General features: G+C 45.5%; 1 protein-coding gene across 2 annotated transcripts in view; it reads right to left on the bottom strand.

The window, feature by feature from the left end:
• POLR2G (RNA polymerase II subunit G) overlaps positions 1–17,378 on the bottom strand; it is a 59,342-nt gene extending 41,964 nt beyond the window's left edge. For both annotated transcript variants that reach the window (XM_033956304.1, XM_033956305.1), the window contains exons 1-3: positions 17,247–17,378; positions 14,703–14,812; positions 3,867–4,026 (exon numbers count right to left, since the gene is read on the bottom strand). In XM_033956304.1, coding sequence (XP_033812195.1) covers positions 3,867–4,026; positions 14,703–14,812; positions 17,247–17,258 — 282 coding nt within the window. In that variant the 5' untranslated portion in view covers positions 17,259–17,378. The remainder of the gene's footprint in view (positions 1–3,866; positions 4,027–14,702; positions 14,813–17,246) is intronic.
• Positions 17,379–19,519: the final 2,141 nt, after the last annotated feature.

Raw genomic sequence — 19,519 nt, 5'->3', positions numbered from 1 at the left:
CTCGCGGGGACGGGTGGGGACGGAGGGATTCCTCGCGGGGATGGGTGGGGACGGGTGGGGACGGGTGGGATTTCTGTCCCTGCACAACTCGTACTTCTGTCTCGATTCTCACAAAACTGGTATCGAGGTGCCCTGGGGAGTGCGAAGGTAACGTTTCGGTGAAATGCAAGTGTGTCTCAAAAGATAAACTTTGTATATCCTCCAAACAGTTCAAGCCTAGTGCACAGGGGTTTGCTCCCGCCGCAGAGGATGGGTGTTCCCTGGATTTTGTTAATATGCTTTATCAAGCACACTTGGTTAGAAAGTTTCTACCTGTTTCCCTTCCGCTGGATTCCGTGCCAGTAACAGGGACTCCTGCTCCTGTGGATCAGGGTCTTTTCTCCTGCCTCCCCTCAGGGGTGCCAGCAGTGCCCGCAGTTGCACCTGATACACTTTCCATGTCTCTGCTTTTGTAGGGAAGCACCACGGTGGCCGCAGATGTAGTAGATTTGGATCATTATTGAGCCCCTGATTTGGAGGAGGATCCTACTGTGCAAAATTTTTCAAGCACACACATATTGTGATTTGACCTCTGAATCTCTCCAGAAATTAAAGCTACAGTCTGAACAACCTGTCACTGCAGAATGTTCCCTCATGAGTGATCATAGGCTATAATCTGCTTCTTTTTCTGATCATCCTGACCTTGTTTGGATTCTTACAGACATCTGGGAAACTCCTGAGGGTCCCTTAAAATGTACTTGCACCATGGCACAGCTTTATCCCACGGTGGATGCCTTTAACAAGCGTTTTGCTTCCCTAAAGGTAGATTATTCGATAGAGCAGGTCACCAAGTGCACTTCTCTCCCCAATGACGGAGATGTAGTCCTGAAGGATGTTCAGGACTGAAGGGTGGATTTTGTCTTCAAGCGTCTGATTCGGTGGCCACTGGTTTTAAGGTGATTCAGCCTCTTCTATTGTGGCAAGGGCATGCCATTCCAAGCTGATCTATGATCCTGACACTGTGGTGCTTCGTGACTTGGATTTTATAATCTCGGGAGTGGATTATATGGCTGATACCTTGTATGACATCTTGAAAGTTATCATTCTCACCTATTCACGCAGGGTCTGATTGCAATGCAGGATCTGGATCGCTTTGGTCTTACGGCATGGCTCTTGAGCATGCAACTTTGACTAGCCGGGGCTATTCTTCAGCTACAATTGCCACATTAATACAAAGCAAATGGAAATTCAGTGGCTGCCTATGCGAAGGCTTGGAGATGTTATCAGGCCTGGTGTGGCCTGCAACAGGTGGACCCGTCTGTTCCATCAGTCCCTCGGGTCCTGGAGTTACTGCAGGATAGCTTGAAGAAGGGCCTAGTGGTAACTTCTCTCTGGGTGCAGATTGCTGGTCTTTCATGTATGGGTCCTCCTTCTCTTAGGGGCTCATTAGTAGTTCATCCAGATGTGGCTCATTTTCTGTGGGATGCTCTGCAGCATCAGCCTCCGTTACACCTTCCCTGTCCAACTTGGAATCTTAACCTGGTTCTCCGTTCTCTGGCTTGTCCACCGTATGAGCCTCTGGAGCAGGAGTCCCTTATGGATCTCACGATTAAGTCTTCCTGGTGGCTATTACCTCAGCATGTAGGGTTTCAGAGCTTCAGGCTCTCTTCTGCCGGGATCCTTTTCTGCATATTACAGGTTCTAGTGTGATGCTGCGCAATGTTCCTTCCTTTCTTCTCAAAGTGGTTTCCACTTTCCATATGAATCAGGAAGTCTGACTTTCCGCTTTTGCTTCCTCTGGTTCGAGGGAACAGAATTAGGTGTTGTGGTACTTGAAGGTCACCAATGAGTTTCACCTCTCTGACTACCTGTTTGTTCTGGCGGGTCCTGCCCGCAAGGGTAGGTCAGCTTCTAAGGCTACCAAGTGGATTTGTATGTCAATTTCTGTGGCTTATGTGACCGGAAAGAAGCCCCCCCCCCCCCTCATGGTGCAGGATCATTCTACCAGAGGTGCTTTGGCCTCTTGGGCAGAGTCATTGGCTGTTTCTCTGAATGAGATTTGCAGGGCCGCTACCTGGTCCTCCTTGCATACATTCACCAAGTTTTACAGAATCAATGTGGCAGCCAAGCAGGATGCTGCTTTTAGAAACATGATACCGGTAGCAGATAAAGACCAAATAGCCCATCCAGTTTGCCAATTCACAGTAACCATTATCTCTTCCTCTCTCTAAGAAATCCCATGTACCTATCCCGCACTCTCCTGAATTCAAACATAGTAACATATTAGATGACGGCAGATAAAGACCCGAATGGTCCATGTAGTATGCCCAACCTGATTCAATCTAAAAATTGTTGGAGGTTTTTTTAAAAAAAATCTTCTTCTTTCTGTCTCCATCACCTCTTCCGGGAGACTGTTCCACATATCTACCACCCATTCTATAAATAAGCCTATCTCCTCTTAACTTAATCCTATGTCCTCTCATTCCAAAGCTTCCTTTCAAATGAAAGACTTATATCTCCCCTCTCCCACCTTTTCTCCAAACTATACATATTGAGCAATCTTTAAGCCTGTCCCTATATGCCTTATGACGAAGACCACGCACCATTTTAGTAGACTTCCTCTGGACCGACTCCATCCTTTTTATATCTTTTTGAAGGTGCAGTCTGCAGAATTGTACACAATATTCTAAACAAGGTCTCACCAGAGTCTTATACAGAGGCATCAATGCTTCCTTTTTCCTACTGGCCATACCTCTTCCTATGCACTGTAGCATCCTTCTATAGCTTTTGCCTCTATTTTGGCAGTGGGCTCATCAGTCCCACCCTGAATTTTTGGGACTACTCTGTTATATCCCACTGGTCCCGGAATAAAGTGGGATTGTACAAGAATGAAAGATTATGTTCTTACTTTTGTTAATCTTCTTTCTTGTAAATACACACTTTATTCCGGGAACCCGTCCTATACCTTGCTGATTTGCCAATTATCTGCCTTTATATGTACTGGTAAGCTGGATTTCTGTTTTCTAAGCCTTTTATAAGAGTGCCATCAGAATAGATTTAGCACTTCGTTTTGGTGGGTCCCTCGGGTGCACCCTTCTGACAGTGCAGGCTGTGTCTTCTTGTAGCACTATTTTGTTGCTCAGGTTTCTAATATTTTATGACCTGTTCTCTCATTTTTCATTGTTGCTTTTGTTGATATGAGCAGAACTGACTTATTTGTTGGGCAGTGTCCCCGTTCCCCTTTTTCTCTTGTTTTTCTCTTCTATAGATGTTCCTGGCTGCTTTAAGACTAAATGATGTTCACAGGGACAGTGATGAGTAAGAAGGGGAGGGGTTTAAGCCTCTGAAGTTTAAGGCTTCCTACAAAGTTCTGGCAGATAGACGGAAATAACCCACTGGTCCTGGAATAAAGTGTGGATTTACAAGAAAGAAGATTAACAAAGGTAAGAAACTAATCTTTTGTTATCAATTTGCTGCGATTGAGGTAGTTTACAATAAAATATCATACGGAATTTGGATTTTTAGTACTTCCCTCTGGAACTAACTACCTAGAGACTTATGTATAGATCTCTCGTACCACAAATTCAGATCTGCTCTAGAAACACATCTGTTCAAACTAGCCTTCCCAGAATACTTATTGAGCCTCTTTCGCACTGTGGTGCAAACAGAACTCCTGTATTACAGTCCTTCCCCCTCCCTTTGTTGTCTATGTCTACTCTTCTATAATTAATTGGTGTTCCAAATATGATTTTTATGTATTTTACAATATTTTATTGTAAACTACCTTGGTGCTTGTGCAGGTGGCATGTCAAGCCCAATAAACCATAGTAGTTAGCAGAGAATTCCCCCATCTCTCTGATTTACTGGGTGCCAATACAGCATTTTACCTTGTTCACTTGGGTCACTACCGCATCCACCACTTCCCCTTTGAAAGGTCTGAAGACAATGGCTTTGTATTTCACTGGGTACAAGACAAAGCCACGGCCAGGCTGAATGACTCCAGCCCCGATGTTATCAATAGTGGTAACTGCGATCACGAAGCCATACCTGGAACATAGAAACCACAGGTCAGAAGTAGTCAGAAAATATGGTATTAGAGGAGACAAGATGGCGACTTGAGCAGACGTTAGTTTGAGAGCTTCTCTTCAAACGGCAATTTTTTCCGTGTTAAACTGTTTAAATACCTTTTTTTTTTTTTTTTCCGATGCCTAAAAGAAGGGGAAAACAGAGAGGTTTTCCTCCACCTTTCCCTGGCTCTTCAACCCCAAGACAGACTGCTATAACATCATACACAGTCCAAACCTACGTACCGGGCGTATCTGCTGCTGTGATTGGGGTGGATCACAGCTTGGACGGCGAACTTTTGCTGAGCCCACGAGGACCGTACGCACCCCCAATGCCCGGCAAAACTTCGGGAGAGCGGATGCAGTTGGAAGACATGCCGAATACATCGAGCATGATGCGCACTGCACCCGAGGTTGACCCGGATGTGATTTCAGCGATGCCGACTCTGGGACAGGAGTCGTTGCAACTTGGGAACGCTAAACCTGAGGGAACCAGCGGTGGGGAGGCTGAGGGAGCCCGGAGTTTGCTCTCTGGGGACATAGCCCATGGAAATCTGGCAATCATCTCCCCCCTCAAGCCACTGGAGAAACCACAGGCAGTGACCCTTGACTCTATATGATCTGCAATTGAAAACCTGCACTCGGTTTGTACAAACTTTATATCTATTACTTTAAACTCCTCTTCCAAGATAACCCTTTTGGAGACATCAGTTCAACAGCAGAAGATTGACTTTTCTAAATTAGAGAAACTAACAACTGAGAATAAAAATTTGCTGTCAAAACAAATGACTGATAAAATGATGTTTCTGAGGAAGATTGAAAATTTGGAAAATCAGCAAAAAAATTTGAATCTAAGGATTCTTAATTTACCTACCAAGGGAATCTGAAACGCGACTCCCCAGCCTTACTTGGCCAGCAAGAGTGCGGATGCGGCGGCAACACAAATCGGAAGACGCTGGACAGACAACCCCTGCCCTCTCCAAACCGGGACCACAGCCAGCCAACGATCGCCTCCACAGCCCGACGACTCCCCCCTCCCGCACCAAACGCTGCCGCTCCTGTTTGAAGCGGCCTGATGAGATTCGCGGCCGGCTGTATTGAACCTCGCAGGCCGCTCTCCACATGAAGCACGTTCCCTCTGATGTGATCACGTCTGAAGGAACATGCAACCATATGGAGAGCGGCCTGCGAGGTTCAATACAGCCGACCGCGAACCTCATCAGGCTGCTTTGAACAGGAACAGGAGCGGCAGCGGTGGCAGGAACCATGGATGGATGGACGGAGGTAAGAATGAGAGGGGAAGCCAAAAAAGGGCTATGGAGCAGGCAGAAAAGGGAGCTATTTTGGTGGGAGGGTTGTGCTGAGTGCACGAAGCAGCAGGCAGGCATTGCACAACAGGGGGAGAGGCAAAGGGGGCTGCTTTGGGGGGATGGTTGTGCTGGGGGCCGACAGCAATCATGGGGGGAACAGAAAAGGGCCACGGATCAGGCAGGCATGCCACAACAGGGGGCCAGAGGGAGAGGCAAAGGGGGCTGCTTTGGGGGGGATGGTTGTGCTGGGGGCCAACAGCAATCATGGGGGAACAGAAAAGGGCCACAGAGCAGGCAGGCATGGCACAACAGGGGGCCAGAGGGAGAGCGAAAGGGGGCTGCTTTGGGGGGAGGGGTGTGCTGGGGCAGACAGCAATCAGGGAGGGGGGAGGAACAGAAGGGGGGCCACGAAGCAGGCAGGCATTGCACAACAGGGGGAGAGGCAAAGGGGGCTGATTTGGGGGGATGGTTGTGCTGGGGGCAGAAAACAATCATGGGGGGGAGGAATAGAAGGGGGCCATGGAGCAAACAGGCATTGCACAACAGGGGGATAGGGGGCTGCTTTGGAAGGAGAGTTGTGCTGTGGGCAGACAGCAATTATGGGGGAGAACAGAAGGGGGCCACGGAGCAGGCAGACATTGCACAACAGGGGGAGAGGGAAAGGGGGCTGCTTTGGGGGGGGGGTTGTTCTGGGGGCAGAAAGCAATCATGGGGGGGAAATAAGGGGGCCACAGAGCAGGCAGGCATGGCACAACTGGGGGCCAGGGGGGGAGGGAAAGGGGGCTGTTTTGGGGGGATGGTTTTTCTGGGGCAGAGAGCAATCATGGGGGGAACAGAAGGGGGCCAAGAAGCAGGCAGGCATTGCACAACAGGGGGAGAGGGAAAGGAGGCTGCTTTGGCAAGCAGGGGGGCCGGGGAGACAGACAGAAAGAAAGACGCACAGACAGGGGACCAGGGAGAGACACAGACACAAAGAATGACAGACAGACAGCGTCCAGGGAGAGAGAGAGAGACAAATAAAAAACAAAAAAGACATACAGACATCTACTCTAGCACCCGTTATTGTAACAGGCTTAAACACTAGTAAATATATATTTTTTGAGCCTGCCCAATTAGGTTTTTTCTTAGAGAGTAAAGGGATGCCATTGCAGCCAGAATGAATCAAGTGTTTAGTGCGGAATTTAGTTTAAATAGTAGGTTAAATATCTAACTACTGCTCTTTTCTTTACGTTTTCATAATTGTATCCCTTCTCCCCAGGGGGTTTCTTGTATGTCTTGCCTACCTCCCCACTTGAGGACTATAATAATGAATATATTGCTTTGTACACTGTCTTTAGTCTGTATTGACTTAAATATATGTATTTCAGTATTTCTCTGTACCATTTTTATTGGTTGTATAGAAATTATAAATAAATAATTAAAAAAAAAAAAAGAAAAGAAAATATGGTATTATGCTGCCCCCTCGGCAGAGTGACACGACCATAGCAGAGATAGGGCATTTCCTAAGGAATACAGCAGAACCAGAGCATGTATACAGGAAACTCAGAAAGCATTGATGTGTCCTGAGGGGCTCTAAAAGCTACGATCACTTACTAAATCATGCATGAATTCTAACATAATACCTTTGCAGTACACACTGTACTTATTAAACACGCACATTCACAACTCTTGTATGAGGAAACTTATTTAGGGAATCTCTTGTTCTATTATGAAGATTTGTATCTCAAAGAAAAAGAAAAAAAGTGTTGTAGCTTTTACTGGCTTGCAATACTTCTCCTACAATCATAACCCAGGGTCAGGAAATGGTCAAAAAAGGTAAACTGTTTTAATACTTTGTGTTCAACGTGGTAAAACAAATACAACACAATACAATATCAATGCTTCTATAACTCAATCACTTGCCCCCTCTTTTACAAAGGTGTGCTATGCTTTTTAGCGCACACTAAATGCTAACGCGTGCATGTTATCCTATGGACGCATTAGCATTTAGCGCAATAAAACGCTTAGCACACCTTTGTAAAAGAGGGCCTACATCTTTGATTCATTGCAGATTCACAATCAAGTGTATCAGAATATTACAATTGTCACTAAAATCAGAGAATTAAATATTTAAAAACAATTTTTTTTTTAATGAAACTTCATAAACAGATTCAGATCTGATAGGTAATGATTTAGATCTTTTCATCTTGATAAGAATAAATATCTGTTCATATGGAAAGATTAGTTTCTTACCTTGGTAATCTTTCTGGTAGACAGACACTCCATTCCTGAACCTGTGGGTAGTCAATCCCTTATCGTGAGAATTATTTTAGGAAGCTTCATTAGCATTCTTTTGCTCTACCTCCCCATCTTTCTGGGCTGTCCTCAAATACCTCAATTCATACCAAAGCAGATGGTCAGCCCCGAAGAGGAAACAGAATAGAGAGGGATACATGGACACTCCCCAATAAAAACATGCCTGTTCTGCTCACATTATCTATAATAAGAAAATGCTAAGTGCGCAGGCGCACTCTTACTGCCGTGTTCCCTGATCTGTAGGGCTGTGGTCAGTGGGAATGCGCATGCGCGACACCAGGACTTCTCCTCCTGAGCCCCAGACACGCTGACCGGCGGGTCTCTCAAGCAGTGGTGGTGGCAGGGATGGTAGAATCGCTACCGAGGTGGCTGTCGGCTTCAGGCGCACACGGCAGCTGTCGGCGCCTGCAGGCCGCGGCGGCTTAAGGCGGATGTCGGCGGAGGGCAGACGCGAATGGAGGTAACGAGTGCTGCTGGACAGGGGAAGAGGTGCTGATGGAAAGGGGGGGACAGAAAAAGGAAGGGAGGCATACTGCTGGACAAGGGGAGCAGGAAAGAAGTGCTGATGGATAGAGGAAGAGGTACTGATGGACAGGGGGGGCAGGAAAAGGAAGGAGGCGTACTGCTGGACAGGGGGGAGCAGGAAAGAGATGCTGATGGACAGGGGAAGAGGTGCTGATGGACAGGGGGGGAAGAAAAAGGAAGGGAGGCCTACTGCTGGACAGGGGGGAGGTAAAACAAAGGGAGAAGGGCTGCTGCTGGATAAGGGGAGCAGTGAAGGGGTGGTGGTGGACACATGTGCAGATAGACCTCAGTCAAATCCAAGAAGACAAGAAACTCTCCTGGCGCCACTGATGCAATCACCGACCTCACCGCCTCCATTTGGAAATGTGGTATCTTGAAAGGCACATTCACTGCTTTGAAGTCTAGAATCAGCCTCCAATCTTCAGGGTCTCTCTTGGGCACAATGAAGTATAATGAGTATCTGCCGGAGCCCAAGACTTCCTCTGGTACAGGCTCTATGGTGTCCAGCAATCTTTGCACTGTCACTCTGACTTTGGCTACTTTTTCTGGCTTTCCTGCTGGGGAGTCTATAAAAAGGTCTGGGAGGGGATGAAAGAACTCGAGCTCCCTCCCGTATAATGTCCAGTACCCAGTGATCTGTGGTAATCTCTGCCCACACCCCCAAATAGGCCGACAATCTCTCACGATGTGTGGTGGTTCGGCTAACAGCCTGATGTCATAACTGTTTCTTTGAAGCTGTGGCAGAGTGGGATCCTGAAGATTCAGGGTGCCTGGCCCCTCTAAATCTTTGTCTTGAGGTCTGAAACAATCTCTTACCCAAAGGCTCTCTCAAGAACTGCTGGTAGCGCCTGAAGGTCTGAAAATTACCCCGACCAGACTCCCCTAGGGCAGGGGTCAGCAAACTTTTTAAAGCAAAGAGCCATTTTATCCTACCACCCTGCATTCAACCTCTTTCCTTTTCTCTTCTCTCCCTCCAGACCACTGCCTCTTTCCCAGGCCCCACAAGTTCTTCCCTTTCATCTCCCCCCACCCCTAGCCTGAATTCATTATGTCATATTTATAAAATGGAAAGATCAATTGCCATACAAAAAGGGAATTATAATAATTTTTAAAAAATTTGGGGGCCATTAACAAATTATTGCAATGAATAGACATCATTTTCCTAATGAAAGTACATTTACATGTAGGGGGAGGGTAAATAGTTCTTTTAAAGGTCTGATTAATAGATTGAAATATAATATATAAATTATATTTTGAATTAAATTACTTGTGGGAAGTGTGGATGTGGTGGGGGAATAAATTCATGTATGTAAAATCATAATTGTATGAATATCAAGTGATATGTAAAAGTTAATATGATGTAGTATTGTGCACTTGTTGTAAGATGGAAAAATGAATAAAGAATTAAAAAATAAATAAATAAACCCTTCTCCCATTCTACTTTTTTTTAAAAGCCAGCTGGTCCAGATGGCTTCCTTGGGCTGGTATGACTTTCCCCTTCTTTCGGTGCAACATCACTCTCGCCTTCCCCATCCTGCTGACAAACTGGCCATGGCAGTGATTCTGAAGCGATGCCTGCGGCCTCCTCCCAGCTTTTCTTTCTGTCACCGTTCATCCAAGAGAAACTTTGGGGGCAGATCGCAGCAGAAGGAAAGCAGGGAGGCCACAAGCAGCGCTTCAGAATCGCTGTCGCAGTCAGTTTGTCAGCGGGATGGGAAAGGTGAGGGTGACGTCAGACCAGCGCCAAAAAGAAGGGGGAAAGCATGCAAGTCCACAGGGGGCCTTCCCAGAGCTGTGGAACCCAGGGCGGTTGCCCTGTTTGCCCTCCCCCAATACTGGCTCTGTTTCCAGATTAGCAGCAGGCAGTTGTATGAATTGCTGCCATTAACCCTTTGAAGTAAAAGAAGAGCTGCAGCCATATGGTCAAAGAGTCGCATATGGCTTGCAAGCGTCAGGTTGCCAAATCTTGCCTAAGAGCTCAAGGACTGCTGTCCAGCAAGAATATTGGCTTACACAGTCCTGCACACTGGCCATAAGATCATCCAAGCCTTTCACAAAATATCTGTCCCTGGAATTGCAGTTTACTCAGGGTCGCCTTCGAGGATGAATTCCTCACCGTTTGATCCACAGCATCCTGTGGATGGAAATGGAGTAAGCTGACATCTTGTTCACGACTCTGAAAAGGTCAGAACCGAGCATCAGCCATGTAATCCACACAAGTCACTAAAAACTGGAAATCTTTGTCCACAATAGTGTCTGGATCGTGGCACAACTTTGAATTGCAAGCTAGGGTGACAAAAAGACGTTGCCGTGGTTGCTTTCAATCCTGAGGCTGAGGCCTCAAAGAGCCTTTTGTGCGCAAAATCTAATCTGTGGTCCTGGGCATCCTTTAATACCATGTTGCCTTCACTGGGAAGGGAGGTACGTTTGGTAACCTGTACTACCAGTGAATCCACCTTTGGGGGGACAAAAAGCTGGTTAAATGTGGCATTCATCAGATAGAGAATTGACTTAGCTTTGACCACCCAAAGGGACCCCTTAGAAACCTCCCAACGATCCATAAGCATTTTTGTAATGTTCTTATGTGAGTGACAGCAAGAGGTCTGTGCCTTAGTGCTGCTCATAAGCAAGCACTGCATGTCAGAGGACTGAGAAGCCTCTAGTTCAGGGGTGTACAACTTTGGCCCTCGCCAGCCCAGGTTTTCAAGATTTCCCCAGTGAATATGCATGAGATCAATATGCTTACAATGGAAGCAGTGCAGGCAAATAGATCTCAGGCATATTCACTAGTGAAATCCTGAAAACCCGACTGGATTCGGCCCTCGAGGGCCGGAGTTGTGTACCCTTGCTCTAGCTTCAATTCTAGGAGGGATTCTATGATCGTCCCCATAAGAACTGAAGGTTTAAACAGCCTGCACACAGCTGGACCCTTGACAAGGTCCAGAGCCTCCTCCAAACCTATATCCTGCCCTCCCTGGGATGCAGCAGCATCTTCTACTATAGAGGACCCTGACTGGGAGATGCAAAAGCATTAAAATAAAATCATTATCATGACTGAGTATTCCCGACTTGCACATGGCAGTTACTGGGGAACTGCGCTCTTGGGGAGAGAAATCCCTGGTGCTAGCAGGGCCACAATTCCAGAGTTTTCCACTCGGCCCTTAAGACTCATCTATTCGCTGAAAAAATACGACCACATCACAGAGGCATACCACGACTCTCATTGGCTCCCTATACAAGCAAGAGTACATTTCAAATTCCACTGCCTACTATTTAAAGCCATAAACGGAGACATCCCATCCTACTGGAACAACCGACTAACTTGATCCACCTCAACCAGACACAGGAGAACCCACACACCATTCATACACCTGCCAACCAAAAATGTCAAACGAAGAAAAATGTATGACAACCTACTGGCCACCAGAGCAGCAAAACTGAACAGACAGTTCACCAATCTGCTATTTTCAAACACAGACTACAAAACCTTCAAAAAAGAAACAAAAACCCTACTCTTCAAAAAACACATAAAACCTATATAACAAAAACAGATCCTCCCAAGCATCACCTACGTTACAATCTACTTCTTAGCAAATCAAAAATGTTCAAACCACTCCTTATCTATCTCCTAATATCTTGACAATTCTCATGGAATCCACTTTATGTATTCTGTATCATCTTGACAATTTTATGCAATCCGCCTTGAACCGCAAGGTAATGGCAGAATAGAAATCATTAATGTAATATGTAATCATATAAGTTTCCAAGTTTATTATAGGATTTGATTAATCGCCTATTCCAGATTCTAAGCGATGTACAGCTAAAAATTACAAAGTTAGGGTAAACATACATAACTAATAAAAATTAATATTAAACATATTAAAATATCATAAAAATAAATAACATAAAATAACATGACTAAACATAACCAACAAGACTATTTAACATACATGATCAGAAAAAGGTAAAGTTGTGGGAAGAAATACAATTCAATACAAAAGAAACAATTAAGGTAAAATAACATTGGGAAAAGGGGAAGAAATTTAATATAAAATATTAAAAATGAAAAGAATTCAATTAATCATTAAAAGCGTCTTTAAAAAGGAAGCCCTTAAGTTTGCTCTTAAATTTGTCAAGAATTCTTTCTTCTCTTAAATAAACTGGCAGGGCATTCCAGGCTAGGGGAGCCATAACTGAGAAAATAGAATGACGTCATGTACTAATAACTTTTAACGAAGGAACAACCAATAGATGTTGTTCGGTTGACCGTAATACTCTCGAAGTATTATAGGGGATTAAAAGTTTATAAATAAATGCTGGGGTTTGAAAATTATAGATTTGAGAGTGAGCAAACATAGTTTATACATTATTCGATAGGCGACCGGTAACCAATGTGCTTTCTCAAGTAAAGGCGTAATGTGATTGAATTTCTTAGCGTATATATAAGCCTCAATAGACCTAATAAACACTACCCACAGGTTTCAGAATAGCGTCGTACTAGAAAGGATATTTAGGAGGTTTGTAGGGGTTAACTTGATTCCACGTTGGAAACAGCTGACTCACTGGAGAGCAGAGCGTCAATGCTCCCTTCAGGAACCTGGAAACATCTGGATGAGAGGCTAGAGATGCCCAATCTACTCTGGCTCAGAAGCATGAAAGACTAGTTACTTAACTTTAAGAGATTCAACTGCGAAACCCTTCTCTATTCCTTCCTGCAGGAATGAGAGGACCTCAGGAATGGAAGCCTGGAAAGGATCCAACTGCTGTTTCAAATTACCACTGCATCACGGAATTCTGTTGCAGGGGCCCATAGTATTTAATCTGTAATGCTTTGCTCTTGTTGCATGACTATTGATCACATAACCTGGATTGCAATATAGTAGAGTACTGTGGAAAAATTGATCTTACTGAAGGATTTAAATGTTTATTGATTGTATAAATTTTGTTTTTTTGTATGTTTTTAATTATTTTATGAATGTTGCTATTTATAAGCCGCCTAGTAATAGGCGGTTGAGAAATTTGTTAAATAAATTAAATAAATAAACCTTAGCTTGGAAAGGATATTCGGAGTTGGTGATATCGACTTTCCTCAGATCTAGAAAGCTAGCAACAGTGGCGGCCTATGCTAAAGTGTGGAGAATTTTTCAGCTTTAATGCAAGGAAAAGCGAGAATTAGCAGGAGCCATTCAGGAAGCCGCTTAGCGCCAACCAGCAATGCCAAAGTGCGCTCCTGCTCAGTACGGCTCAGCGGTTGGAGGCCGTAACTCACAGCAGGCAGCGACCGACCGGATTAGCAGCGAGCAGGAGAGCAGAAAGCTCGCTCCTCCCTGCTATACCTCTGGACCACCAGGGATTCCAGCGGCAGAGGAAGTATGATAGACAGGGCATGGAGGGGGGACAGGGTGGAGAACCTTGGAGGGAGGCATGGAGGAAGGGGGCTGTGTGCAGTGCCTGGCAGGGAGGTTGCTGGGTGCAGAGCCTGACAGAGGAGGGAGGGAAGGGGGATGTGTGCAGAGCCTGACATGGGAGGGAGGGGGCACTGGGTGCAGATTCTGGCAGGGCATTTGAATATTAAGCCGCCTGACATATTTGAGTCAACCATTTTTCCTCCTTTTAGGGGGGGAAATGGGGTCTCGACTTATATTCGGATCGACTTATATTCAAGTATATGCCACATCTTGTTAAATTTTCTAATAATCCATCTTTGAACCTAAGAAACAATGATTTTTGGTATCCAGTCATTAGGAACATTAGATATGGGCAAATCAAGCAGCACATAAGTGGAAAGCATTACCAACTAATATTAACCAGCAATCTAATTTTAAATGTTTCAAAAAAGACCTATCTATTTCATGAATTTGTTACTAATAATTCCTACTGTAACACTAGTTTTTAATTTGTGTCACCAGAATTACTTATATAAACTGCTGTGAACTTCATGGAGGTATTAGCAGTATACAAATAAAAATTGTATTGTATACTGTCAACCACCTTTGTATCTTCGAGAGTCTTATTGTCAGTTTTACCTCTTTTGTAAATCGCATAGAACTGCATAAATAAAAATTTATGTTATGTTATATACTTTTCTGAAAGAATTGCCCTCCTGGCTGCAGACCCCAATGTCTACCGCTCCACTAGACAGAGCTGTCCCAGGACTACTGGGAACCTCTTAGCACAGGGGAACCTCAACAAAGATCTGATTCATATTTGAAAATAGCAAGCCTAGTGCAAAGCAGAGGAAAAGACACCTTCTCAACTGCTTGTAGAAGACTGGAGAGGGCACTGCTCAGAGCAACAAGGAGGTAGAGCTGAGAAAAATAACTGATGTCTTCTAAAATCCAACTAGCGAGTTGGGGGTACACAACCCATCTGTACAGGAACTTCCATTCAACATTAGCATGGTCCTACGGATTAAACTATGTTGTCCAATTAAGGCTTTAGAAGCTTCAATTACTAACTTGTATTACAGATTACAAATTATGCAGATATTTATGCTACTCCCCTGAGGAGCGCTTGCACAATCACTTACTTGCCGGTGCAGGTGCCTTCCACTTCAGTGAACAGCTTCTGTTTGACGGTGTTAAGAAGATTTGGCCCAAAGTAACGGGGATGGAGCAGGATTTCATGCTCTAGGGAAATCTGTGGAGGAAAAGAAGCGAGATCCTGACACGACACTCTTCGACTTCCCTTCTATCCCCTAGATCAGGTGTTTCCAAAGTATGGCCCAAGGACCACATCCAATCCATGGAAGAATTGTGTGGAAATGCCAGCACCCATCCGCCCCCTCTCAGACTTATTGCAGGCCTCCACCGGGCCGCAAGCTTTCCTCGCTCCTGCCCGCTACACCTCTGGACTACCAGGGATTCCAGCAGCAGAGGAGGAACGATGGACAGGACAGGGAGGGAGGACAGGGTGCAGAGCCTGAGAGGGAGGGAAGGGGACTGTGTGCAGTGCCTGGCAGGGAGGAGGCTGGATGCAGAAAAATGGGGGTCTCTACTTATATTCAAATATAAAAGGTAATGTTCCAATGAGAATCTGAAAAAAAAAAAAAAAGCAAAGCACAGGATGTTGATAAGATTTCAAATGCATTAATTAAAATTGTGTTCAAAATATATTGATATTCCATATTATGTTAATATTAATATTATTCACAACTTTATTTAATATTGAATCATAATTGTATACTTCTCGGTATTTCTTGTTTGGCCTCGATCAACAGTGCCAATTTGCTGCATTGTAGGTAGCTCATATGCTATACTGTGCAAAATTGCATAAAAAGGAAATTCTGCTTCACCCTTTCTCGTTCGCAAATTTAGGGGGTCTTTTACTAAGGCAAACTAGTCGATTTAGTGTGCGCTAAATGCTAACACATCCATTATATTCTACTAGTCTTTAAGCCCATTTCATTAACGGGTACTAGAACAGATGTGTGTCTGTCTTTCTTTCTCTCTCTCCTTGGCCGCTGTCTGTCTGTCTTTCTTTCTGTCTCTCTCTTTCCTTGGTTGTCCACCACCACCCCTTGCCTGCTCCCACTGTCCAGCAGTAGCCCTTCTCCCTTTCTTTTACCTCCCCCGTGTCCAGCAGCACCCCTTCCCTGCTCCCTCTGTCCAGCAACAGCCCTTCTCCTTTCGTTTTACCTCCCCCCCTGGCCAGCAGCACCTCTTCCCTGCTCCCCCTATCCATCAATACCTGTCCAGCAGCACCCCTTCCCTGCTCCCCCTGTCCAGCAGCAGCCCTTCTCCCTTTGTTTTACCTCCCCCCTGACCAGCAGTACCCCTTCACTGCTTCCCCTGTCCAGCAACAGCCCTTCACCCTTCATTTACCTCCCCCCTGTCCAGCAGCACCTCTTCCCTGCTCCCTCATTTACCCTGTTCAGCTCTTCCCTGCTCCCCCTGTCCAGCAGGCCTTCTCCCTTCCTTTTACCTCCCCCCTGTCCAGCAGCACCTCTTCCCTGCTCCCTCTTGTCCAGTAGTAGGCCTTCTCCCTTCCTTTTACCTCCCCCCCCGTCCAGCAGCACCACTTCCCCGCTCCCCCTGTCCAGCAGCACCCCCTCCTTTTACCTCCCCCCCTGTCCAGCAGCACCTCTTCCCTGCTCCCCCTTGTCCAGCAGTAGGCCTTCTCCCTTCCTTTTACCTCCCCCCCTTCAGCAGCACCACTTCCCTGCTCCCCCTGTCCAGCAGCACCCCTTCTCCCTTCCTTTTACCTCCCCTCTATCCAGCAGCACCTCTTCTCTGCTCCCCCTGTCCAGCAGTAGGCCTTCTCCCTTCCTTTTACCCTTACATCCAGCAATAGGCCTTCTCCTTTCCCTGCTCCCCCTATCCAGCATCCGCTAGCCCGGGCAGCCTCGGGGCTTTTGCTAGGCCGGCCCACTTCGCATTATTGAAGTGGGCCGGCCTAGCAAATGCCTTGCAGATGCTGCATTTGCTGGTCTGAGGGTGAGGTGTCCCGGCAGCACAGGAGTCAAACCACCACCGCCGCTCAAGCCGCCCCACGGGCCTCCAATCAAATTCGGCAGGAGGCACACATCACAGCGGCAGGAATCATAACCTCCTAAGTGAGCATGCGTGCTTAGGGATTTATTATAGAGGATGGACGCGTTTACGCTAAATCGGCTAATGCGCCTTAGCAAAAGACCCCCTTAGTTATTTCAGATCTTAAACAATAATTTCAGAAGCGATTTGCTGATTTGGATGCCAATGCTACGGAAAAATTAGATTGTTTCAAAATCCGTTTGACTGTGATGTTGCTGCTTTCAATAAAACTCATATATCTAGTTATTTATCTTTTTTTTCACTTTGGCCCGCTGAAAAGTGCTTAAGTACCGAGTGTGACACTCGTGCCGAAAAGTTTGGAGACCCCTGCCCTAGATTAATAACACCACAGCTTACGAGCTCTCGGGAGAACTGCCACTCAATGTAAACAGACGCAGCACCCGATGGCACTAAAGGGAGAGACGGATTTCAGGAAAGGAGTCAGAGCTTGGAATGGAGAAGATAAATCGGCGGGGCGGATTCAAGAAACGGGAAAAGGCAGAACGCAATATTCTGCGCCGAGGGATAAGGCGAACACTCACATGGTAAAACATAACGCCAATCACCACCCGGAAACGGAAGCATCCGACAAAAGAGGAGGACCTTGCTCGGCGTCACGTGACATTAAACTCCGCCCCCTCCTGGCTCGAGGCGCCTTTGTTGGTAAACTGCTTTGTTCCGTCTTAAGGACAAAGATGAACAAAGTTACTTTAAAGGGGAGGGTATTGCTATAATATTAGAAGAACCACATGTAGACGAGGCTGCTAGTCCCCGACTTTCCTCTGCGGTACCATGAGGTTATTTACGGAATGTTTTACTTTTGGGTGCCGATGCGGAAACGCATTAATGTAGGAGGAGAAAGAGAAAACAGCGGTTTCTACCACGGTGTGAAGCTGCCCTTGGACCCGGAAACGGGAATAAAAAAAATATTTGGGAGCAGCAGTGAGCCCTAATCATGGAAACGAATGGGAGACACCAACTGAAGAACCATCTTTGAGCCCCAATAATGAGAATGAGAGGGGTCGGCTAGATCGGGGAACATCAGATTTCGCGAGGAGAAAAGTGCCAGACCAAGTACAAGAGCATCACCAAGACCCATTAACGAGAATCAAAGCAAAATAGTATATACAAAGGCATCACCGAGCTCCAGTGGCAAGACACAAAGCAACATAATAGATATAGGAGCAGTTCTGGATCCCAGAGTAGATACAAAAGCAACATTGAACTCCATTGATAAAAATCAGAAGTACAGATCAACTACAGGAGCAGCATCACTTAGCCCCAGTGACAAAAACCTGAGGACATACTGGATACAGGAGCATCTTCGAGCCCCAGTGATGAGAGTCAGAGGGGCATATCAGATGGAGAGGAATCTGTGAGCTTCAGTGATGAGAGTCTGAGGAATGCACATGCTACAAAGTCAAGACCTTTAGACAGGCGAAAAATACAATATTGTGTACCATTAATTATCAATGTGGACGAATCATATTCTAGGGAATTACTTATCTCTAACAGTGAGAATCAAATGAACAAATCAGATTCTGTGGTATTACTTATCCTTAATGATGGGAAGCAAACGGACAAATCTATCTCTGTTGCATCCATAACCCCAAGTGACGGGAATCAAGCAGGCAAATCTATCTCTGTTGCATCCTTAACCCCAAGTGACAGGAATCAAGCAAACAAATCTATCTCTGTTGCATCCATAACCCCAAGTGACGGGAATCAAGCAGGCAAATCTATCTCTGTTGCATCCTTAACCCCAAGTGACGGGAATCAAGCAAACAAATCTATCTCTGTTGCATCCCTAACCCCAAGTGATGGGAATCAAGCAGACAAATCTATCTCTGTTGCATCCTTAACCCCAAGTGACAGGAATCAAGCAAACAAATCTGTCTCTTTTGCATCCCTAACCCCAAGTGACGGGAATCAAGCAAACAAATCTATCTCTGTTGCATCCCTAACCCCAAGTGACGGGAATCAAGCAGACAAATCTATCTCTGTTGCATCCTTAACCCCAAGTGACAGGAATCAAGCAAACAAATCTGTCTCTTTTGCATCCATAACCCCAAGTGACAGGAATCAAGCAAACAAATCTATCTCTGTTGCATCCTTAACCCCAAGTGACAGGAATCAAGCAAACAAATCTGTCTCTGTTGCATCCTTAACCCCAAGTGACAGGAATCAAGCAAACAAATCTATCTCTGTTGCATCCTTAACCCCAAGTGACAGGAATCAAGCAAACAAATCTATCTCTGTTGCATCCCTAACCCCAAGTGACGGGAATCAAGCAAACAAATCTGTCTCTGTTGCATCCTTAACCCCAAGTGACAGGAATCAAGCAAACAAATCTATCTCTGTTGCATCCTTAACCCCAAGTGACAGGAATCAAGCAAACAAATCTGTCTCTGTTGCATCCTTAACCCCAAGTGACAGGAATCAAGCAAACAAATCTATCTCTGTTGCATCCTTAACCCCAAGTGACAGGAATCAAGCAAACAAATCTGTCTCTGTTGCATCCTTAACTCCAAGTAATGTGAATCAAATGGATAAATCATATGATATCACGTCACTTACCCCTAGTGAAGAGAATGGAAAGAACAAATCAGATGATGTTGCGTCACTTACCCCTAGGGAAGAGAACGGAAAGGACGAATCAGATAGTGTCGCGTCACTTACCCTTAAGGAAGAGATCGGAAAGGTCAAATCAGATAGTGTTGCGTCACTTACCTCTAGGGAACAGAATAGAAAGGACAAATCAGATAGTGTTGCTTCATTTACCCTTAGTGAAGAGAATGTAAAGGACAAATCAGAT

The sequence above is a fragment of the Geotrypetes seraphini genome, chromosome 8, assembly GCF_902459505.1.
Source record: "Geotrypetes seraphini chromosome 8, aGeoSer1.1, whole genome shotgun sequence".
NCBI classification, from domain to species: domain Eukaryota; kingdom Metazoa; phylum Chordata; class Amphibia; order Gymnophiona; family Dermophiidae; genus Geotrypetes; species Geotrypetes seraphini.
The sequence above is the reverse complement of the archived record's forward strand: the minus strand, read 5'-3'. Positions and strand labels throughout refer to the sequence as shown.